We start from the raw sequence: 16,695 nt of genomic DNA on the forward strand, positions 1-16,695 counted from the left end.
TACCCGACGGTGCATCCCATCCGCCCTGCTGACTTGAAAGCAGCCGGCTTCTCCAAGTAACCCCTGACCCGTCCTGCCGCTCCTCTGGGCTGTTTGTCTCCTTCTTTGGCTCTGCTGCTAGCTGCCCCTATTTGTGAGGGCATTGAGTCAAGAGGGCATTGAGTACTTCCGCCTCCTGCATCGCCTGTGTCTAGCTGCCGTCCGCATTTTGGAAGGGACCTGTGGTCCCCTCGGTCTTCCTCTGCACACGCTTGTAGAATCCCATTTTATTGCCTTTTACGCCCCTGGCCGGCTGCATCTCACGCCATGCCTTGGCCTTTTGAGTGCTCTCCCTGCATGTGCTTGTGATACTCCTACAGTCATGGAAGACAGTCCTCCTCAATGGCGAAGAAGAAGACGAAGAGTACTGGGACCACGTTTGGGAGGGGAGAGGAGTTAGAGCAGCGGGGCTGGGAGCCGGGACACCTGGGTCATGGCCCAGCTCTGGGACGGGACTGGAGTGGGAGGGGGACAGGGCTAGAACCGGGGACTCTCTCCTCTTCCCTGGCCCATTGGTCTCCACAGGTACTGGGACGTCTTCGACCGCTTCGCCCGCCGGGCTCTGCTCAGCAGCCGCTGCAGCGTGGAGCTGCCCCCAGCAGCCTCCGTCTTTGACCTGTACCCGCAGCCGGAGAGCGGGAGGCTGGAGGCCTTCAACGGGACGTACCTGTCCCACAGGCCCAAGGGGGTCCCCGCCACCTTCATCCCCCTGCCCCAGGTACCGCAGGCCCCGGGGCTGGTGCCGGACACCACCGAGTCCACGGGCTGGGAACCTGCCCCTGTCGTGTCCTGCCTCGGGGCGACCAGAAGCAGGGGCAGGAGCTCTGGGACCATCCGGGGTCCCCGTGCCAGCCTGGCTGCTGGTGGGGCAGGACAGGGGCTCTGCCCCAGGCCTTTGAGCCGTCCAGGCTCGGCCGGCTCAGGGGCCCAGCCAACGCTGCTTGGACGCAGGGAGGAGGTGGGGGGCAAAGGGGGTCCCAGACTGGTGCCGGCAGCTCTGGGCAGGCTCCGCGCTCCCGCCGCAGCACGAGCGCCTGCTGTACCTGGTGGACCTGCTGCTGGGCGCCCGCCAGCCCGTGCTGCTGGCCGGGGAGCCTGGCGCCGGCAAGTCAGCCTTGGCGGAGCTGCTGGCCCAGCCGCACCAGCCCTGGCAGCGCATGGCCCTCTCGCCTCCCTTCGGTGCCACCCACCTGCGCCAGCTGCTCCAGACCAGGGTCCTGAGCAGCTCCAGGGCGCCGGGGCCGCGGGCGCCCTCCCTGCACGGCACCAGGGGCCACCTGCTTGTGCTCGAGGACCTGCATGCCGCCGAACCCGGTGAGTGGTTCCTCCCCACTTCGGCCCCGTGGCCTGACTGGCTCGGGGGCAATGACCCTAGCCAAGGCGGGTGCAAGGCTGATGCCCGCTGTTGGCTGCAGGCCCGCGGGGGGGCAGCTGCGCCGTGCTGGAGACCCTTCGCCAGGCCCTGTCGCACCGGGAGGTCTGCAGCACGGAGACCCTGGAGCTCCAGCGTCTGCTGCCCGGCCGCTGCCTGGCCACCCTGTCCGCCCCCGCACCGGGCGCACCCCCCCTCTGCCCACGCCTGGCCTGGCTCTTCAGCACGCTGGCGCTGCCCACCCTCACCCGGGACGCGCTCACCACCATGCACACGCCCGCTCTCCTGGCCTGGCTGGAGAGGCTCCCACACGTGCCACAGGCCGGCGAGCTGGCCCCTGCCCTGGTGGGCGCCACTGCGGACGCCTACGAGGCCGTGCGGGCGCGCTTCCGGCCGGTGCCTGCCCGCTGCCCATGCTTCTTCTCCGCCCATCACATCGACAAGGTGCTCCGGGGCCTGCTGCTCCTGCGGCCCAGCCCCAGCCTGCCCCTGCTCGCCGGCCCCACGGACGAGGGGCGGGCGGCACGGCGAGGCTCCCCAGGGCTGTCTGCCAGCCCCACGATGGGCGCGCATACGGTGCCGCGCCTCTGGCTGCACGAGGCCCTGCGCACCTTCTGCGACCCGCTGGCCTCGGCGCCCGAGCAGCGGGAGTGCACGCAGCTGCTGCTGGACACGGCCCTCGGTGCCTTCTGCGCCCACCGCAGCATCCCACACGCCGTCTCCACCGCCGAGCAGGACCCTGGCGCCCGCCCCACAGGCCCCACGGACGAGGAGGATGGGGAGGACGATGCCCCCAGCGACAGCGACACGGAGCCCAATGACACCCCCAGCAGCAGCGACTCCGAGGGCCCTGACGCCTTCGATCCCGTGGAGCTGGCCCCGCCGCTGGTGCTGGACCCACCGGGTGCCGGCTCCGATGACCTGCCCGCCGTCGTAGAGCCAGAGACCAAGGAGCCGGTGGCGATGCCGCGGCTGCAGGTGCCCTCACGGCTGCAGGTGGCCTCATGGCAGTCCTGCCCCCGGCTCCTCCTGCGCTGCCGCAGCACGGAGCCATTCGTGGGCCAGGAGCTCCGCAGCAGCATGCGCCGGCACAGTCGGCGCCGGTCCTCGGCCTTCAGGGACGGCCTCAGGCCCCTGCTGCCCGCGCACCAGCTGCTGCTGCCCAACGAGGACCCATGCGACCTAGTCTTCAGCTGGGAGCCGGTGCCAGGCGTCCTCGGCGCCGAGCCCCCGGGCTCCTACCTGGAGCGCCGCTGGGAGGCCTTGCAACCGCAGCTCCGTGCCCTGCTGCCACCGGGCTTCGCGCTGTGCCGCGAGGTGGCTCAGCACCTGCTGCGCCTGCTGCGTGTGTTGGGCGGCCCCGAGCAGCACGGGGCCCTGGTGGCGCTGCGCCCCGGCGCCGGGCGGCGGGCGCTGGCACGGGTGGCCGCGCAGGCCGTGGGCGCGCGGGTCTGGGAGCTGGGGCCAGGGGCAGCAGAGGAGGAGGTGCGGGCACAGCTGCGGGAGGCCTGCTGGCAGGCAGGCGCGCTGGGGCGGCGCGCCGTGCTGCTGGCGCTCCCGGGCGCGGCGCTGGGCACCCTGCGGCAGGCGCTGGCTGTTGCACGCGAGGGCACCTGCCCCGGGCTGCACGGCCCTGAGGACACGGTGTCCATCGCTGCAGCGCTGCTGCGGGACAGCCAGAACCAGACACGTGGCCTGCGGACGGAAGCCACCATCCAGAGGTATGGGGGTCATTCCCGCCTGCCACATCCCTGCCTGGCCAGCTGCGCCCGGTGCTGCGCTCGGCTCCTCTCCAGGTTGGGGGCCTCCTCAGCCTTGCGGCCGCCCCTGGTGCTGGGGGGTGGTGGGGGCTGCAGTGGGCAGTGCCAGCCACTTCTGCCTCGTGGCAAGCTCTGCCCAGGGCCAGGGGTGGCACCAGGGATCCACGGCGGGTGTGACGGGCCTTTCACGTGGGTCTCCCCCGTGCCAGGTTCTGCCAGCTGGTGCGAAGCCGCTTGCACGTGCTGGTGCTGCTGGATGGGCGCAGGGGCCTGGCGCGGCGCCGGGGGCCCTTCGGGCTGCCCGTGGCCGCGGCCGCGGCGCTGCTGGCGCAGAGCTGCAGCATAGATGTGTACCAGCCCTGGAGCCGCCAGTCCCTGGCCCAAGTGGCCACCGAGCACCTGCAGGAAGCCCTGGCCCACCAGCCCCCATGCACCCCAGGTGAGCCTGGCCCCACCCCGGCAGTGCCCCCTGCCCCAGCCCTGCCCCGCCTGACGCCGGCCTCCCCCCAGTCCCGGCGTCTCTGAGGACCCTGGAGACGTCGGTGTCCAGCGTGGCCGCAGGCGCGGCCCTGATCCACGTGTCGGCACGGTGCCACGCCGCATACCTGGCCCCACGCCTGCCCCTGGTCACGCCCACCACTTTCCTCGACCTGCTCGACGCCTTCGTCACCCTGTCGACCCAGATGCAGGCGCAGACCCAGGCCCAGGCCTACCGGTGAGTGCCTGGGGCCCCCGTCCCAGCCCCCTTCCCCCTGGTGCACGTGGCAGGGGGAGCTGGGGCTTCAGTAGGCATCTCCTGCCCTGCCCCATGGACGCCCCTGCGGGGGACGGGGCAGCACCCCACGCTGCCCCCCGTCCCCGCAGGCTGCGGGCCGTCCTGGACAAGCTGCAGGAGGTGAGCGAGAGGCAGCAGGCGCGGGGCCAGGATGTCCGCGTGCTGGAGGAAAAGCTGCGCAAGGCCAAGGAGGTGCGGGGTCTGGCTGGGGGGTCTGTGCTCGTGTGCGTGGGGCTGTGGGGGGCATGCCTGACCCCCCCGCCCCACTCCAACCCCCACCCCAGAAAGTGGTGCGGTGCCGGCGCAGGGCAGAGCAGGAGGAGGCGGTGCGGCGGCAGCACGAGCAGGACTGCCAGCAGCGCCAGGCGCGGCTCGAGGACCTGGCCGCCGAGCACAGCCGGTTGGAGCAAGCCCAGGAGGAGGCCTTGGAAAAGGTGACCTCTGCAATGACCGCAACCCCCTTGCCCTTGCCCTCCCCCTCCAAGGCTGCCAGGACCCCCATCAGATAAGGGGACCTCTGCGATGCACCCTAGGGAACCCTCCGACCAGCCCCCATCCCAGCACCCCATCATCAAGGTTTGGGACTCCCCCATAATGCCCCGCTCCCCCCCCCCCACAGATGGGCATAGACTACGAGGCGGCACTGGCACGGCTGCACGTGGGCGATGTGGAGGAGCTGCGCAGCTACCGGCGGCCCCCGGTGCCCGTGGTGCGGGTGACCGACCTCCTGTGCCGCATGTTCCAGCAGGCGCCCGGCTGGGACAGCGCCCGCCAGCTGCTGGGCCGCCCGGACTTCTACCAGGTGAGCCACGGGGCCCGGCTGAGCGCACGCGGGGGTCCCGGCGGGGCCGAGCTCGCCCAGCCAGCACCCCTGGTGCCCCCACTCCATCTCCGCCGCAGGAGCTGCTGTTCTACCCCAAGGACGAGCTGTCGGAGGAGGTGCAGGAGGCGCTGGGCCACGCCGCGGCCGACCCCACCTTCCTGGACCCTGTGCTGCGCGGCGCCAGCCGTGCGGCCGCGGCCCTGGGCCAGTGGATGTGCGCGGTGCAGCGGTACGGCCAGGCCCGGCGCACCTGGCAGCCCGTGCTGCAGCAGCTGGCCCGCTGCGAGCAGCAGATACGCGACGAAGAGGGGCAGCTGAGCAACCGGCTCCTGCAGGCTGAGCGGCTGCAGGAGCGCAGTGCCGCCTGGGCTCTGAAGCTGGAGCAGGTGCTGGAGCAGCAGGAGGCACTGGCCCGGCAGCTGCACTGCGCCCAGCAGGACCAGGCCGAGGGCGACTCCGTCGGCTGCACTATGGCTGCACACATGGCGCGCTGGCTGGAGGCCGCCCAGGTGCAGGGGTGGGTCCGGCGGGGCCAACGCTTCGGGGAGGAGCAGGCTCCATCCTAACACCCGCGCCCCGCAGGCTCTGGAGCGGATGTGCAGCACGGTGCAGGGGGACGCGCTGCTGTGCGCAGCCGCCGTCTGCTACCTGGGCGCCTTCCCCCCGCCGCGGCGCCAGGAGCTGCTGGAGAAGTGGCAGGACCTCCTGGCCGGGCGCCGAGTGCCGTTGGGCCCGGACGACATGCGGCGGGCGCTGGAGCAGGAGCTGCCCTGCCCCGGCCCCGCACCCACCACCCCCGGCCCCCCGCTGCTGCCCGTGCACCCCGACTTCAGCCTGCTGGCCCTGCTGAGCTGCGAGCGCGAGCAGCGTGCCTGGGACCGTGACCGCAAGCCGCAGGATCCAGCCTCGCGCCAGGCCGCCGCGCTGCTCCACGCCGCTGCCCGCATCTGCCCCCGCCGCTGGCCGCTGCTGCTCGACCCCGACCAGCAGGCCCTCACCTGGCTCAGCACCGTTCCCCGGGCCAAGGACGGTGAGTCAGGGCAGCCCCCGCAGTGGGCCTGGCTTGGCCTGGGGGGCTGGTGTAGGTCTTGGGAGTCCCATCCAGACCCCCTTCCCTCCCCAACACAGCTGCAACCCCACTCGTGCATGCGTGGTCGCCGGGGCCTGGGCTGGGGCTCTGAGCAGGTCTCTGCTGCCTTGCAGATGAGGCCTGCGCCAACCCGGACATGCGGCTGGAGACCGCAGAGCCCAGCAGTGCCGCCGAGCCCCCGGAGCAGACGCTGCAGGTGCTGTCGGCGATGGACCCCGGTCTGGAGGAGAGTCTCCGGGCAGCCGCCGGCAGCGGTGAGGCTGAGTGGGACACCGGGCACAGGCAGGGGTGCGGGTGGTACCCGGGGTGACGCCAGGCCTCTCCCCAGGTCTGCCCGTCCTGCTGCTGCACGCGGAGAAGAGCCCGGGCAGCCCCATCCTCCAGCGCCTGCTGCAGAAGGAGGCGGGCCCGGAGCTGGCACCGGGTGAGGCCGTGCAGATGCTGCCCTCCTTCCGCCTCTACCTCAGCACCAGCCTGCCCCTGCACACCCTGGGCCAAGGTGAGGGCTCCGGGCTGCGCTCCCCCCACGGCCTGGAGCCGGGGTCCAAGCCACCTGCTTGGATTCGGGGCAGCCAGCGGCGCTGCCCAGCCGGGCTCCCCACCCTGCTGCCCCAGCGCGATGTGCAGGGAGCCGTCCCACCCCTGCTCCTGCCCCTGCACTGCCTGGTCCCCGCCTGGGGCCGCATGTGCCAGCGTTGACCCCTCCCTGTCCCTGCTGGCCATGCGGCATTGTGCGTGTCCAGGGTCACGCCTGCCTGCGTCGTGGTGGTGCTACACGGTGCCTCGTGTGCCCGAGACCCACGGGCTCTGCAGGGACACGGCCTGTCCTGCATGTCACCACCCCAGCACTCGGCCCAGGTGCAAGAGGCACGCGTCTGTGCCCTGTGCCTGGCCCTGGGGCACCCACCAGTCGGGTCGGAAGGACTCTTGGGGGTCATATCCAGCCCAGCCCTGCTGCACCAGGTCTGCCCGAACCCTCCCAGCCAGGTGTCTGTCTGGCCTGCCCTTAAATGCTTCGGGGGTACAGACTCCATTCCCCTCCCTGGGCAGCCTGCGCCGCCCCCATAGTCAGGACATTTCTCCTCATCTCCAGCCTCAAACCCCCGGCTGCAGCTGGAGGCCATTGCTCCTCGTCCCATCCCCTGCCACCACAGAGAAAAGCCCGTCTCCAGCCTCTCTGTTGTCGCCCATCAGGGATGTGCAGCCTGTGATCACGTCCCCCTCAGGCCTCTCTTCTCATAGATTGCATAGAGACGTTAGGGCTGGAAGGGACCTCGCGAGATCATCTGGTCCAGCCCCCTGCCCAAGGGCAGGAGGTCAGCTGGGGTCAGAGGACCCCAACAGGGTAATCATCCACACACATCTTGAACGTGTCCAGAGGAGGTGCTTGCACCACTGGAGGGGGGTGCTATTCCAGACTCTGGAGACTCGGACAGTAAAGAAGTTCTTCGTTACGTCTGGTCTAAAACTGTCTCCCAGCAGTTGGTGACCACTGGACCTTGTTTTCCCTGGGGGAGCCCTGGCCAACAGATGTTCTCCCAGGTCCTGATGCACACCCCTGATATGCTTATAGGCTGCCACCAAGTCCCCCTGAGCCCGTGCTTTTCCAAGCTGAAGAGTCCCGTGCCTCTCAGCCTCTCCTCATAAGGCCTGCTGTCTTGACTTCTTATCATGCGCGTGGCTCTCCTCTGGACTCTCTTGAGCTTCTCCACATCCTTTTAAAGTGTGGAGCCCAGAGTTGGATGCAGTACTCCAGCTGCGGCCTCACCAAGGCCAAATAAGGCGAATGACATCCTGTGTCCTATTTGAGATCATCGGTACGTGCAAGCCAGAGTTTTATTTGCTTTGCCGGCTGCGGCATTGCGTTGGTGGCTCACGTTCATCTTGTGGTCAGTCGTGACCCCCAAGTCTCTTTCAGATGTAGTGAAGCGCTGCCAAACCTATACGTAAGATGTGGGTTTTTCCTCCCGAGGTGGAGGAGTGCCTTGCATTTCTCTGTGTTGAAGGTCATCAGGTTTGTATCTGCCCGTCTGTGTCTTCTCCAGACTCAGTCACCCTAACTCTTCCATCTGTCCTCGCTCCTGCCTCCCAGGCCCTCGATCGTGTTTGCTGCCCTGTGCTGGGATGTGTTCAGCCTGTTCACGTCCTTGAAGTGTGGGGCCCAGACCTGGACCCCGGGCTCCAGGGGAGGCCTCCCCAGGGCTGATTAGAGCAGGAGAATCCCTGCCCTGGACATGCACAGCAGCCCCTGAAGCTCCATAACTCTGCCTAGGCGTACACGCTGAAGGTCTTGGCAAGGTGGTTGCAGGGATCTAAGAGAAGCATAATGGCCTTGAGGCAGCTTGCCAAGATTTCCAAGCAGCCCCATTGAGGCCCTCTGGCATGCTGGCCTCGCATGAGGGTGGCCCTAGAAAAGGTGGGTCCAAAAGGCCCTGCCTCACTGCTTACCCCCTGGCTGAACTGGTTTTCTAAACAGAATCACTTGCTGGAATATTTGGACTTTGAGCCCTGGGCACGACTTTGATCTGGGTTCGGACCCGAGGAAAACGGATGCGTCGAGTAACGAGCTTGCACGTTTCAGAATGGATATGGCAGCTCTTTCGGGAACCTGGCTCCCAGACACAGGCTTCATAAAGGAGGACTACACCATTTACTGCCAGGGCAGACCTGAAGGAGGATGGAGAGAGCACGGTGTAAGTCTTGCAAGCAGAAAGGAGCTTGCGTGGTTCAGCCCCGACTGCAGTATCCATACGTAGCACGACACTGCTCGTTAGGCTGCAGGAGGGATTCATCGACCTCATCGGTGTCCACGCTCCAACTCTGCCGGCTAGTGACAAGGAGAAAGAAGGACGGCTTCTGGCAACGGCTGGAAGAACTGCTCGGCAGGGTCCCACGGAAGGAGCACATCCTACTACCTGGAGCCTTCAATGCAAGTGTTGGGTTCAATGCTGACACTTGGCCCGGGATCCTGGATAGGCATGGCATTGGGCGTGTGAACGACAATGGTCAGAGACTTCTTTAGTTCTGTGCCAGTCCGGGCGTATCAGTGACCAGCACCTTCTTTGCTGGTAACATCAGAAGAAGACCATTGTGGAGACACCAAGGTCCAAGCCCTGACAACACCAGCCAGACTCGGTACTGACAAGAGGCATACAACTTGAAAGGGATCCCGTATGCACGATCCTTTCCCAACGCCGCCTGTGACACGGACCACTCCCTTGTCTGGCACAAAGTGAAATTTGAAGCTAAGAAGATCCACCGCAATAAACCTGCCAGACAAGCTCGCATTGACTTGTGCCAAATCAATGATCCTGTCAAGAAATGACTTTTCAATGAAGAAGTAGCAAAGTCAGTGGGAACGAATGAGACTGCACCAGATAGATGCGTGGGAAGTCCTGAAGACAAGCGTGTACAACGTGGCAACCAAGAGTTTTGGAAAGAATACTAAGAAAAGCGTCGACTGGTTTGTAGACCACTCGGAGGGACGGCTGCCACCCGTTGAGAGGAAAAGAGCTGCCTTAATCACCCACAAGTCTACTCCTACTACCGATTCACTCAACAACCTAAGAGAAGCTCCTAAGGCTGTTCAGACAGCTTCCAGGAGGCATGCTCAAAAATTTTGGATGGGTCTCTGCAACAGCACCCAACAGGCAGCTGACGCAGGCCACAGTAGACAGTTGTATGAGGGCATTAGAAAGGCCATTGGACTGACAAAGTACAGGACAACTTCGTTGGGAGACTTGGAGGGTAATATCCTGACTGATAAGGGGAAGCAGCTCGAGAGGTGGATTGAGCAATGTGGAATGATATACTCAAGGGAGTCTGTAGTTGGCCAACATGTGCTAGACCAATGGCCTGGGTCTGAAGCGATTACTTCGCTGGATGCCGAACCTACACTGAAGGGACTTGAGCAATGCATCCAAAAGCTTCCCAGTAACAAAGCTTTGGGACCTGACCGTTTACCTGCCGGGATTTACAGATGTGCAAACAAAGACTGGCTGCAGCGGTTGCACGAGGTCCCGCTGCTCTGCTGGAAGGAAGGAACTGCGCCGCAAGATTTTGAGGACGCTCGTTTCATCCAACTCTACAAAAGCAAAGGAGACAGAAGTGACTGTAATAACCATAACATCTCATTGCCAAGTCCTTTGATTCATGCAAAACCTTTGGGCTAGCAGTAAGCTAGAAGGAGACTTGTCATGCACCAAGGTTCCTCAGAACCAGTTCCAGATATCACCCTAGATGGTACTTGTCTGGATGTCGTTGACCAGTTTTTCCACCTCGGCTCTGCTGTTACCAGCACTGTAGATCTTGCTCGCTAGGAGGATCAGCAAAGTAGCCAGAAACTTTGATCTTTAGTTGGCAGCTTCTGTTCCAGGGTCTGTGTTGCAAAAGTGAAAATCCGTGTTTATGAGACGTGTGTTTTATCCACTCTTCTACACGGTTCAGAAATGTAGATGACCTATGCCAAACATACCAAAAGACTAAACAGCTTTCATATCTGATGCCTGCGTAACATTCTTCAAATAAGATGGCCAGACAGGGTGACAAATGTGGATGCGTTGAATCGCGTGGTTTGTCATCCATGGGAATGCGGATTAGTAAGAAAAGACTCGGGTAGCTTGGTCATGTGAAGCGAATGCTGGATCCTGAAGAATGGGCTGTCCTCTGAAGCTCATGAAGGGTCTAGGAAGAGAGGCAGATGCTGTGCAGGTTTTGGGATGCTGGCAAAGACGACTGGACATCCTGTGGCATCTCTGTGGGTGATTGGGAAAGGAGTGCAGGATGCCGCTCTGGCTGGCGGAGTCAGCTGGCAGATGGAGCAAGGGACTGGAATAAGGTTTGTGACGACCAGCGTCAGAGCAGGAAAGAATCTGCTGGCGCACGGCTGTGTCCCACCTCTGGGCAGGACGGTCACTTGCATGCTGCACTCGGCAGCCGTCAGAGAACTGACTGGCGCATACACAGCACTCTGTAAAGGACGATGGTGCCAACTGAATCGACTGTGTTGGCTCATGCAGCTTGTGGTCCGCCAGACCCCCAGGCCATGCTCTGCAAGCTGACTGGTCATTCCCAGACTGTCTCTGTGCAGGCGGTGGTCCTGGCCCAGTGCCAGACGTTGCACTTGTGCTTGTGCAATCTCACCTGGTTGCTTGTGGCCCAAATCTCCAGTCCATCTGGGTCACTGGACTCCCCACCCCACCCTCCAAATGTCTGCAACTCCAACCAACCTGGTGTCAACCCCAAATTTGCGAAGTGCACCCTCACACACAGAACCATGGGAAAGCCAGGGGGTGAGGGCTCCTGGAGGTTCGGTCCAGTCCTGGCCTGAGGTGAAAATCCCCATCCAAACCTCCCCAGACAAACCCATTGCCACCCTCTTGGTGCAACAACACAGGGAATGCTGCTGCGCTGCACAGCTCACTGCCCAAACCGAGGGGCATGACCCTCGACCCCGGCACTCTGCAGGCAGCACTGCTCCTAGGTCATCTCTGCCCAGCCTCTGCTAGACCCCGCTTCCCTGCCATCTGTCCCACGGTCTTGCTGCTCTAACAGAGAAGCTTTTCCTGAGATCTAGTTCACACCTGCTTTTCTGCAACCTCAAGCCATTGGTCTGCAACAAGAGTGGCTGCTTTCCATCTTCTCTATGACAGCTTGTGACAAAAGGAGCCAACTCATGGCTCCGCCAAGAGACCTTGTCCTTGGGCCAACTGCTTGCCTCTTCCGCCTGCCATGCCTTGATGTCCTGTGGTTCTGATGTTAATAGGCAGGAGGCTGCCCTTCGATCCACCCTGATGTCATGGGCCCGATGTACATGTTCCAACCATCCCTATCCATGTCCCATGTCTTGCAGATGTTTCTAGGCCTAGCACCTGGCCTCCCTTCTAGTGCATACACTGGGCCTTTCATGTCCGGCCTAGCACCCGGCCTCCAGTCGGGTGGCACACACCAGGCCTTATCAACTGCCTGCCACACTACTCTACCCTCTCTCACAGCCACACTACTCCACCCAACCATTTGGGCTTGCGGTTGACCACCCCCGTAGGCTCAAGTGGCACTCCACTTGCCCGGCCCACCACTCCCCCCTCTTCCCAGGGCTTGAGGTAGAACGCCTCTGCAGGCTCAGGTAGCGCTCTCCTGCTGTGCCTGGCCCACCTCCAGGGCCTACCACCCCCACAGGGTTCAGGTGCAGTTACTCTGTGTGCCCGGCCCTGAACTGCCTCCAAAGCCTACCCGAAAGTAGGGGCAGGGGTTTGGGCACCCCAATCCACCTTACACCGGAATGGTTCTTGAACCTGGCATTTAAGTGGCCCTGCCCCACCACAGGCAGGACCACCAGGCCACCCTATCCCAGCAGGGTACAGTTTCAGGTCATGTCCAGGACCAATGAGGCATCCTCCTTCCCCGTAGCCTTGCCTTTACCTCCAAGATATCCCTGGAGCAGGAGCCGCACTGGGCAATGTTACTCCCAGGGCCACTGGACACAAACTGCTCTGCTCTTATAACAGAGCTCTCCAAAATGGCCACCCTTGTCAGACACCTGGCGGCTGGCTGCTCCAGCCCTTAAAGTGGCGAAACACTAAAGATGCTCCGTCACACAGCTCTACAGGTATTTGCAGGCTGCTGCCACATCCCCTCTTCAGCGCCTTTTCTCCCAGCTGAACTTGCCTAGCTCCTTCCACCTCTCCACATAGGTAGGTCTTGCCTTTCAAGCCCTTCATCATCCTTGTAGCTGCCTCTGGACCCTCTCACTCTTCCACGTCCTTTTTAAAATGTGGAACCCAGAACTGCACCCAGTATCCAGATGAGACCACACCAGCACCGAATAGACTGGTACTGTCATCTCCCACATCTTGGGCCTGATGCTTCTGTTGATGCAGCCCAAAACCTCGTTGGCAATCTGCCACCACGCAGGCTGGGCACAACTCGTTTTAGGAGCTGATCTCATTTGTTGCAGTGCCCTGTGTGCTGGCCACACCTGGTCTAGGCTCCTCCAGCCCTTGGCCGCATCGCCTTTACACCGTCTCTTCTCCGTCTCTGTCGCTTTCAGGGCCCACAGCTGCCCTGGGGGATGTGGTCTCATCTCCCCCCTTGCTCCAGCCAAGCCCTGGCTTCCCGCCACCCTCACCCCACCCCCTTGTGCTGGGCTGTATGGGCCTGCAGGAAGGCCGAGCCACAGGCTTCTGTGTTTGTGTTGCTACCAGGGTGGGTGTGAGGCCAGAGCAGGGGGGGGGGGTCGCTCTCAGTGCAGCTGCCCCCCCTCCCCAGGCAGCGCAGACATGCATGCGCACACGCGTGCACACAGGCTAGCAGCCCCGGCCCTGAGGCCCTGCCCTATGCTGTGCCTGCAGAGATGGAGCGGGCCCTACTGCCCAGCCTGAACGTGGTGGACCTGAGCCTGGGTGAGGGGGCGCTGGAGGAGCTGCTGCTGGAGGAGCTGCTGCTGGTCGAATGCCATGAGGCCCAGAGCCACTGGCGCCGGCTGGAGCTGAGTGTCCTGCAGGTGGAGGATGAGCTGGCGTGTGCTGAAGTGAGCATGGGCCTGCACCAGGGCTGCAGCTCCCCCACGCCCCGGCTGCCAGGAGCCCTTACTCCCTGGCCTCCCCCCGGCCCCGGCACTGGTGGCTGAGCCTTTACCCCCTCACCCGTTGCAGGAGGAGCTGATACAGCTGATCTCAGCGCCAGAGCAGGCTCTGCTGGAGACGGAGGCATTCCTCCCCATGGTGCAGCTGCTGGACACGCAGGTGGAGATGCTGCGCTCCAGCCACGAACACCTGTGCTCCCTGCGCCGGGGCCACCGTGCGATACGCGAGCAGTACCGGCCGGCTGCACGCCTGGGTGCCGCGCTGCACCAAGCCCTGCGCCAGGTCTGCCGCCTGCATCCGCTCTACCGCTGCAGTGCCACCGCCGGCCTGGCCGCTGCCCGCCGTGGCCTGCTGGTCACCAGATGGGGAGGCACCAGGCGGCAGGAGGCACTGGAGGCCCGGGTGATGGAGCTGCGCAGGGCCCTGGCACGGGCGCTGCTGACCTACGCCCAGCCTGGCCTATGGGAGCGCCACGAGCTGCTGCTGGCCCTGCTCGGTGCTGTGGCCCTGCAGCGCCTTGATGGCCATGTCTCCTCACTGGCCTGGCTGGCCTTCTGCCAGGGCCTGCGGGCACCCACCGCCACCCGCCTGCTGCCCCTGCCGCCTGGTGCCCCACCATGCCCAGCCTGGGTGGATGCCAAGGCCTGGGAGGAGTGTGGGCGATTGGAGGCACTGCCTGGCTTCCAGGGGCTGCAGGCGGCACTGGCAGGCAAGGCGGCAGCATGGCAGGAGTACCTGCGCCTGCCCTGCACCATGGTGGGCCCTGCACCAGCCCCCAGCCACGCTGGCCTTGGATCCTTCCAGCGCGCCCTGCTGTGGCGTGTGCTGCGTCCGGGCCAACTCTGCAGCGTGGCCGCTGACCTGGCTGCCTGCCTGATGGGGCGTCCCAGGGCCGAGGCGGCTGCCCACAGTGCTGCCACCTTGTATGACCACAGCCAGAGCCACGTGCCCATCCTCTTCCTTACACCGCTGCCTGGCACTGCAGCCGCCACTGCCCACCCGCTGCACTGGATCCAGCAGATGGCCCGGCAGCAGCACCGCGAGGTCGGCGCGGCAGGCGAGGGACAGCCTGGGGGAGCTCAGTGGGTGCAGCTCTGGGTGACACCTCTCCGCTTGCCGCAGGGGAAGGTCATGGTCGTCACACTGGGGGCACCCGACTGCCTGCAGCGGGTGGGCGAGGCCCTGGGCACCTGTGCAAGGAGGGGGCATTGGCTGGTGCTGGACAACTGCCACCTGCAGACACACTGGCCACCCGCCATGCTGGCACCACTGCAGCAGCTGCTGGGCATCTCCCAGGGTACGTCACCTGGGCCCACCGCAAGGGCTGGGAGGGGTGTAGGGCGCTGCTGGCTGCACCCGAGCCCTGCCCTTGCTGTTGCAGGTCCTGCGAAGCTGGCAGCAGTCGCTGCAAAAGGGAAGAAGCTCCACCCCAAGTTCCGCCTCTGGCTCATCGCGGACGCCCGGCTCCCATGCCCCCTGCCAGGTGCACTGTCCCCCCCCCACACACACCCCCTGGCTTCAGGCCTCAGGTTCCCCTACAACCAGCTGGGAGCCCCCTCTGCACCCCCCTCCCCTCCAGCGTGGCTGGACTGTCGGGTCTGGGCAGGCCAGGGTCCTGCTGGAAACAGGCCATGCCTGGGGCCTAGCCCCCGCCATGTGGAGCAAGCAGCTATGGGGTGAAACGGGAGCAGCACACTGCACCCTGGGCACCCCGAGGCAGGGCTGAGCGCTTCCCGGCCCCCCAGGGGCCCTGCGCCAGAGTGTGGTGACCGTGTGCTGCGAGACACCGATCGACCTACAGGGTGCCCTGCTGCGCGTCCACAGCCTGGCCCAGGACCAGCAGGCCTGGCGGGTGCAGCCCGAGCGGGGGCTGCCACTGCTAGCCCTGCATGCCGCCCTCCTGCACCGCCAGCACTATGGGCGCAGGGCCCAGGCTGCCCACTACTTCTGGTGAGTTCCCACAGCCTGGCTTGGTCCCTGCATCCCCACTGCCCTCATGCCCATGGGCGCATCTCAGCACTACCGTCTCCCCAGGACTGAGGCTGAGCTCTTTGCCGGGCTGCGGGCACAGGAGCGGCTTTCACAGGTCGTGTCCAACCCAGAGGAGGCCCTGCAAGAGCTGGCAGGTGGGTGAGGGTCACACCACCCTGGGGACCAGGGGTCTGCACAGGTGCCTGGGCTGCCTGCCTAGGCAGGTGGGGTGCTGAGTCCCAGGCCGGCTGATCCAAGCCAGGCTGAGGTGCTGGGTCCTTTTCTCTCCTCCCTGCAGGCTCCATTTTCTATGGGGGCCACATCCTGGATGTGGGGGATGCGGCTGTCGTGCAGACCCTGAGCCAGCAGTGCCTAAGCCAGGACCCCCACTTGCCACCCGCCCGTGGGGTCCAGACGCTCTGCGCTGCCGTTGCCGGCACAACAGCTCTGGGTAAGGCTGAGCCCTTGCACCCACTAGGCTAGGGGCTCCCTACTGTCCTGTCCTGTCCTGCGGCAGGAGGGGGCCCGAGCTAACGCTTCCTGTGCCCCAGGCGGCTCCTCGGAGGAGCAGCTGGCAGATCCCCAGGCACAGATGCAGCAGCTGGTGGGTGCGGCTGCCCCGGCACTGTGCGGGCTGCCAGACGGGCTGCAGGAGCAGGAGCTGGAGCGCCGCAGCCAGGCCCTGCTCGCTGACCTGCTGCGGTCACAGGCCCTGTGGCTGCCGCACCCACGCCTGCCCCACTCCGGGCAGCACGAGTCACTGGGGCCGCTGGTGCAGCAGGGCCTGGAGATGGTGCGGGAGCTGGAGGCGGCGTTGCAGCAGTGCCTGCCCTGTGGCCTCCAGTGCCCACCCCCTCGGCCCCTGTTGCGGTTCCTGCTGGATGAGGCTGGGAACCTGGCGGCCCTGCTGCGCCAGGTGGGCATGGACCTGCGCTGCACCCAGCAGCAGCTGCAAGGGATGCCCTGCGCAGCCCCCCGCTGCACCGCAGTGCTGCGGGCCCTGGGCCGCGACCGCCTGCCCCGCGTCTGGCTGCGCCACACGCCCACCGGGCCCCAGCACCCTGGCGCCTGGCTAGAGACACTGCGAAGCCGCGGGCAGTTGCTGTGCAGCTACCTGGGGGCAGGCACAGGGCCACCAGCCCCACTCTACCACCTGGCCGCCTTCCAGCACCCCCGGCGCCTGCTGCTGGCCCTGCTCCAGGACACCGCACGGGCCGAGAACCAGAGCCTGGAGCAGCTCCATCTCAGCCCCCAGGTCAGAGCCCGGCCCCTCCTTGATGGA

At 65.1% G+C, this 16,695-nt stretch overlaps 1 protein-coding gene across 7 annotated transcripts in view; it reads left to right on the plus strand.

The window, feature by feature from the left end:
• Positions 1–16,695, plus strand: part of DNHD1 (dynein heavy chain domain 1) — a 35,158-nt gene that overhangs the window by 18,000 nt on the left and 463 nt on the right. For 5 of the 7 annotated variants that reach the window (XM_059723613.1, XM_059723630.1, XM_059723638.1 and 2 more), the window contains 19 exons: positions 565–757; positions 1,065–1,353; positions 1,455–3,132; positions 3,381–3,610; positions 3,682–3,886; positions 4,036–4,138; positions 4,231–4,380; positions 4,566–4,748; positions 4,847–5,278; positions 5,352–5,799; positions 5,973–6,113; positions 6,188–6,358; positions 13,209–13,387; positions 13,512–14,739; positions 14,824–14,925; positions 15,188–15,392; positions 15,477–15,568; positions 15,712–15,864; positions 15,965–16,668. In XM_059723613.1, the coding sequence (XP_059579596.1) occupies positions 565–757; positions 1,065–1,353; positions 1,455–3,132; positions 3,381–3,610; positions 3,682–3,886; positions 4,036–4,138; positions 4,231–4,380; positions 4,566–4,748; positions 4,847–5,278; positions 5,352–5,799; positions 5,973–6,113; positions 6,188–6,358; positions 13,209–13,387; positions 13,512–14,739; positions 14,824–14,925; positions 15,188–15,392; positions 15,477–15,568; positions 15,712–15,864; positions 15,965–16,668 (6,886 nt within the window). Of the gene's footprint in view, positions 1–564; positions 758–1,064; positions 1,354–1,454; positions 3,133–3,380; positions 3,611–3,681; positions 3,887–4,035; positions 4,139–4,230; positions 4,381–4,565; positions 4,749–4,846; positions 5,279–5,351; positions 5,800–5,972; positions 6,114–6,187; positions 6,359–13,208; positions 13,388–13,511; positions 14,740–14,823; positions 14,926–15,187; positions 15,393–15,476; positions 15,569–15,711; positions 15,865–15,964; positions 16,669–16,695 lie in introns of those variants that run through there. The other 2 variants (XM_059723619.1, XM_059723653.1) reach the window with 2 other exon arrangements.

The sequence above is a fragment of the Alligator mississippiensis genome, chromosome 1 (assembly GCF_030867095.1).
Source record: "Alligator mississippiensis isolate rAllMis1 chromosome 1, rAllMis1, whole genome shotgun sequence".
NCBI lineage: Eukaryota > Metazoa > Chordata > Crocodylia > Alligatoridae > Alligator > Alligator mississippiensis.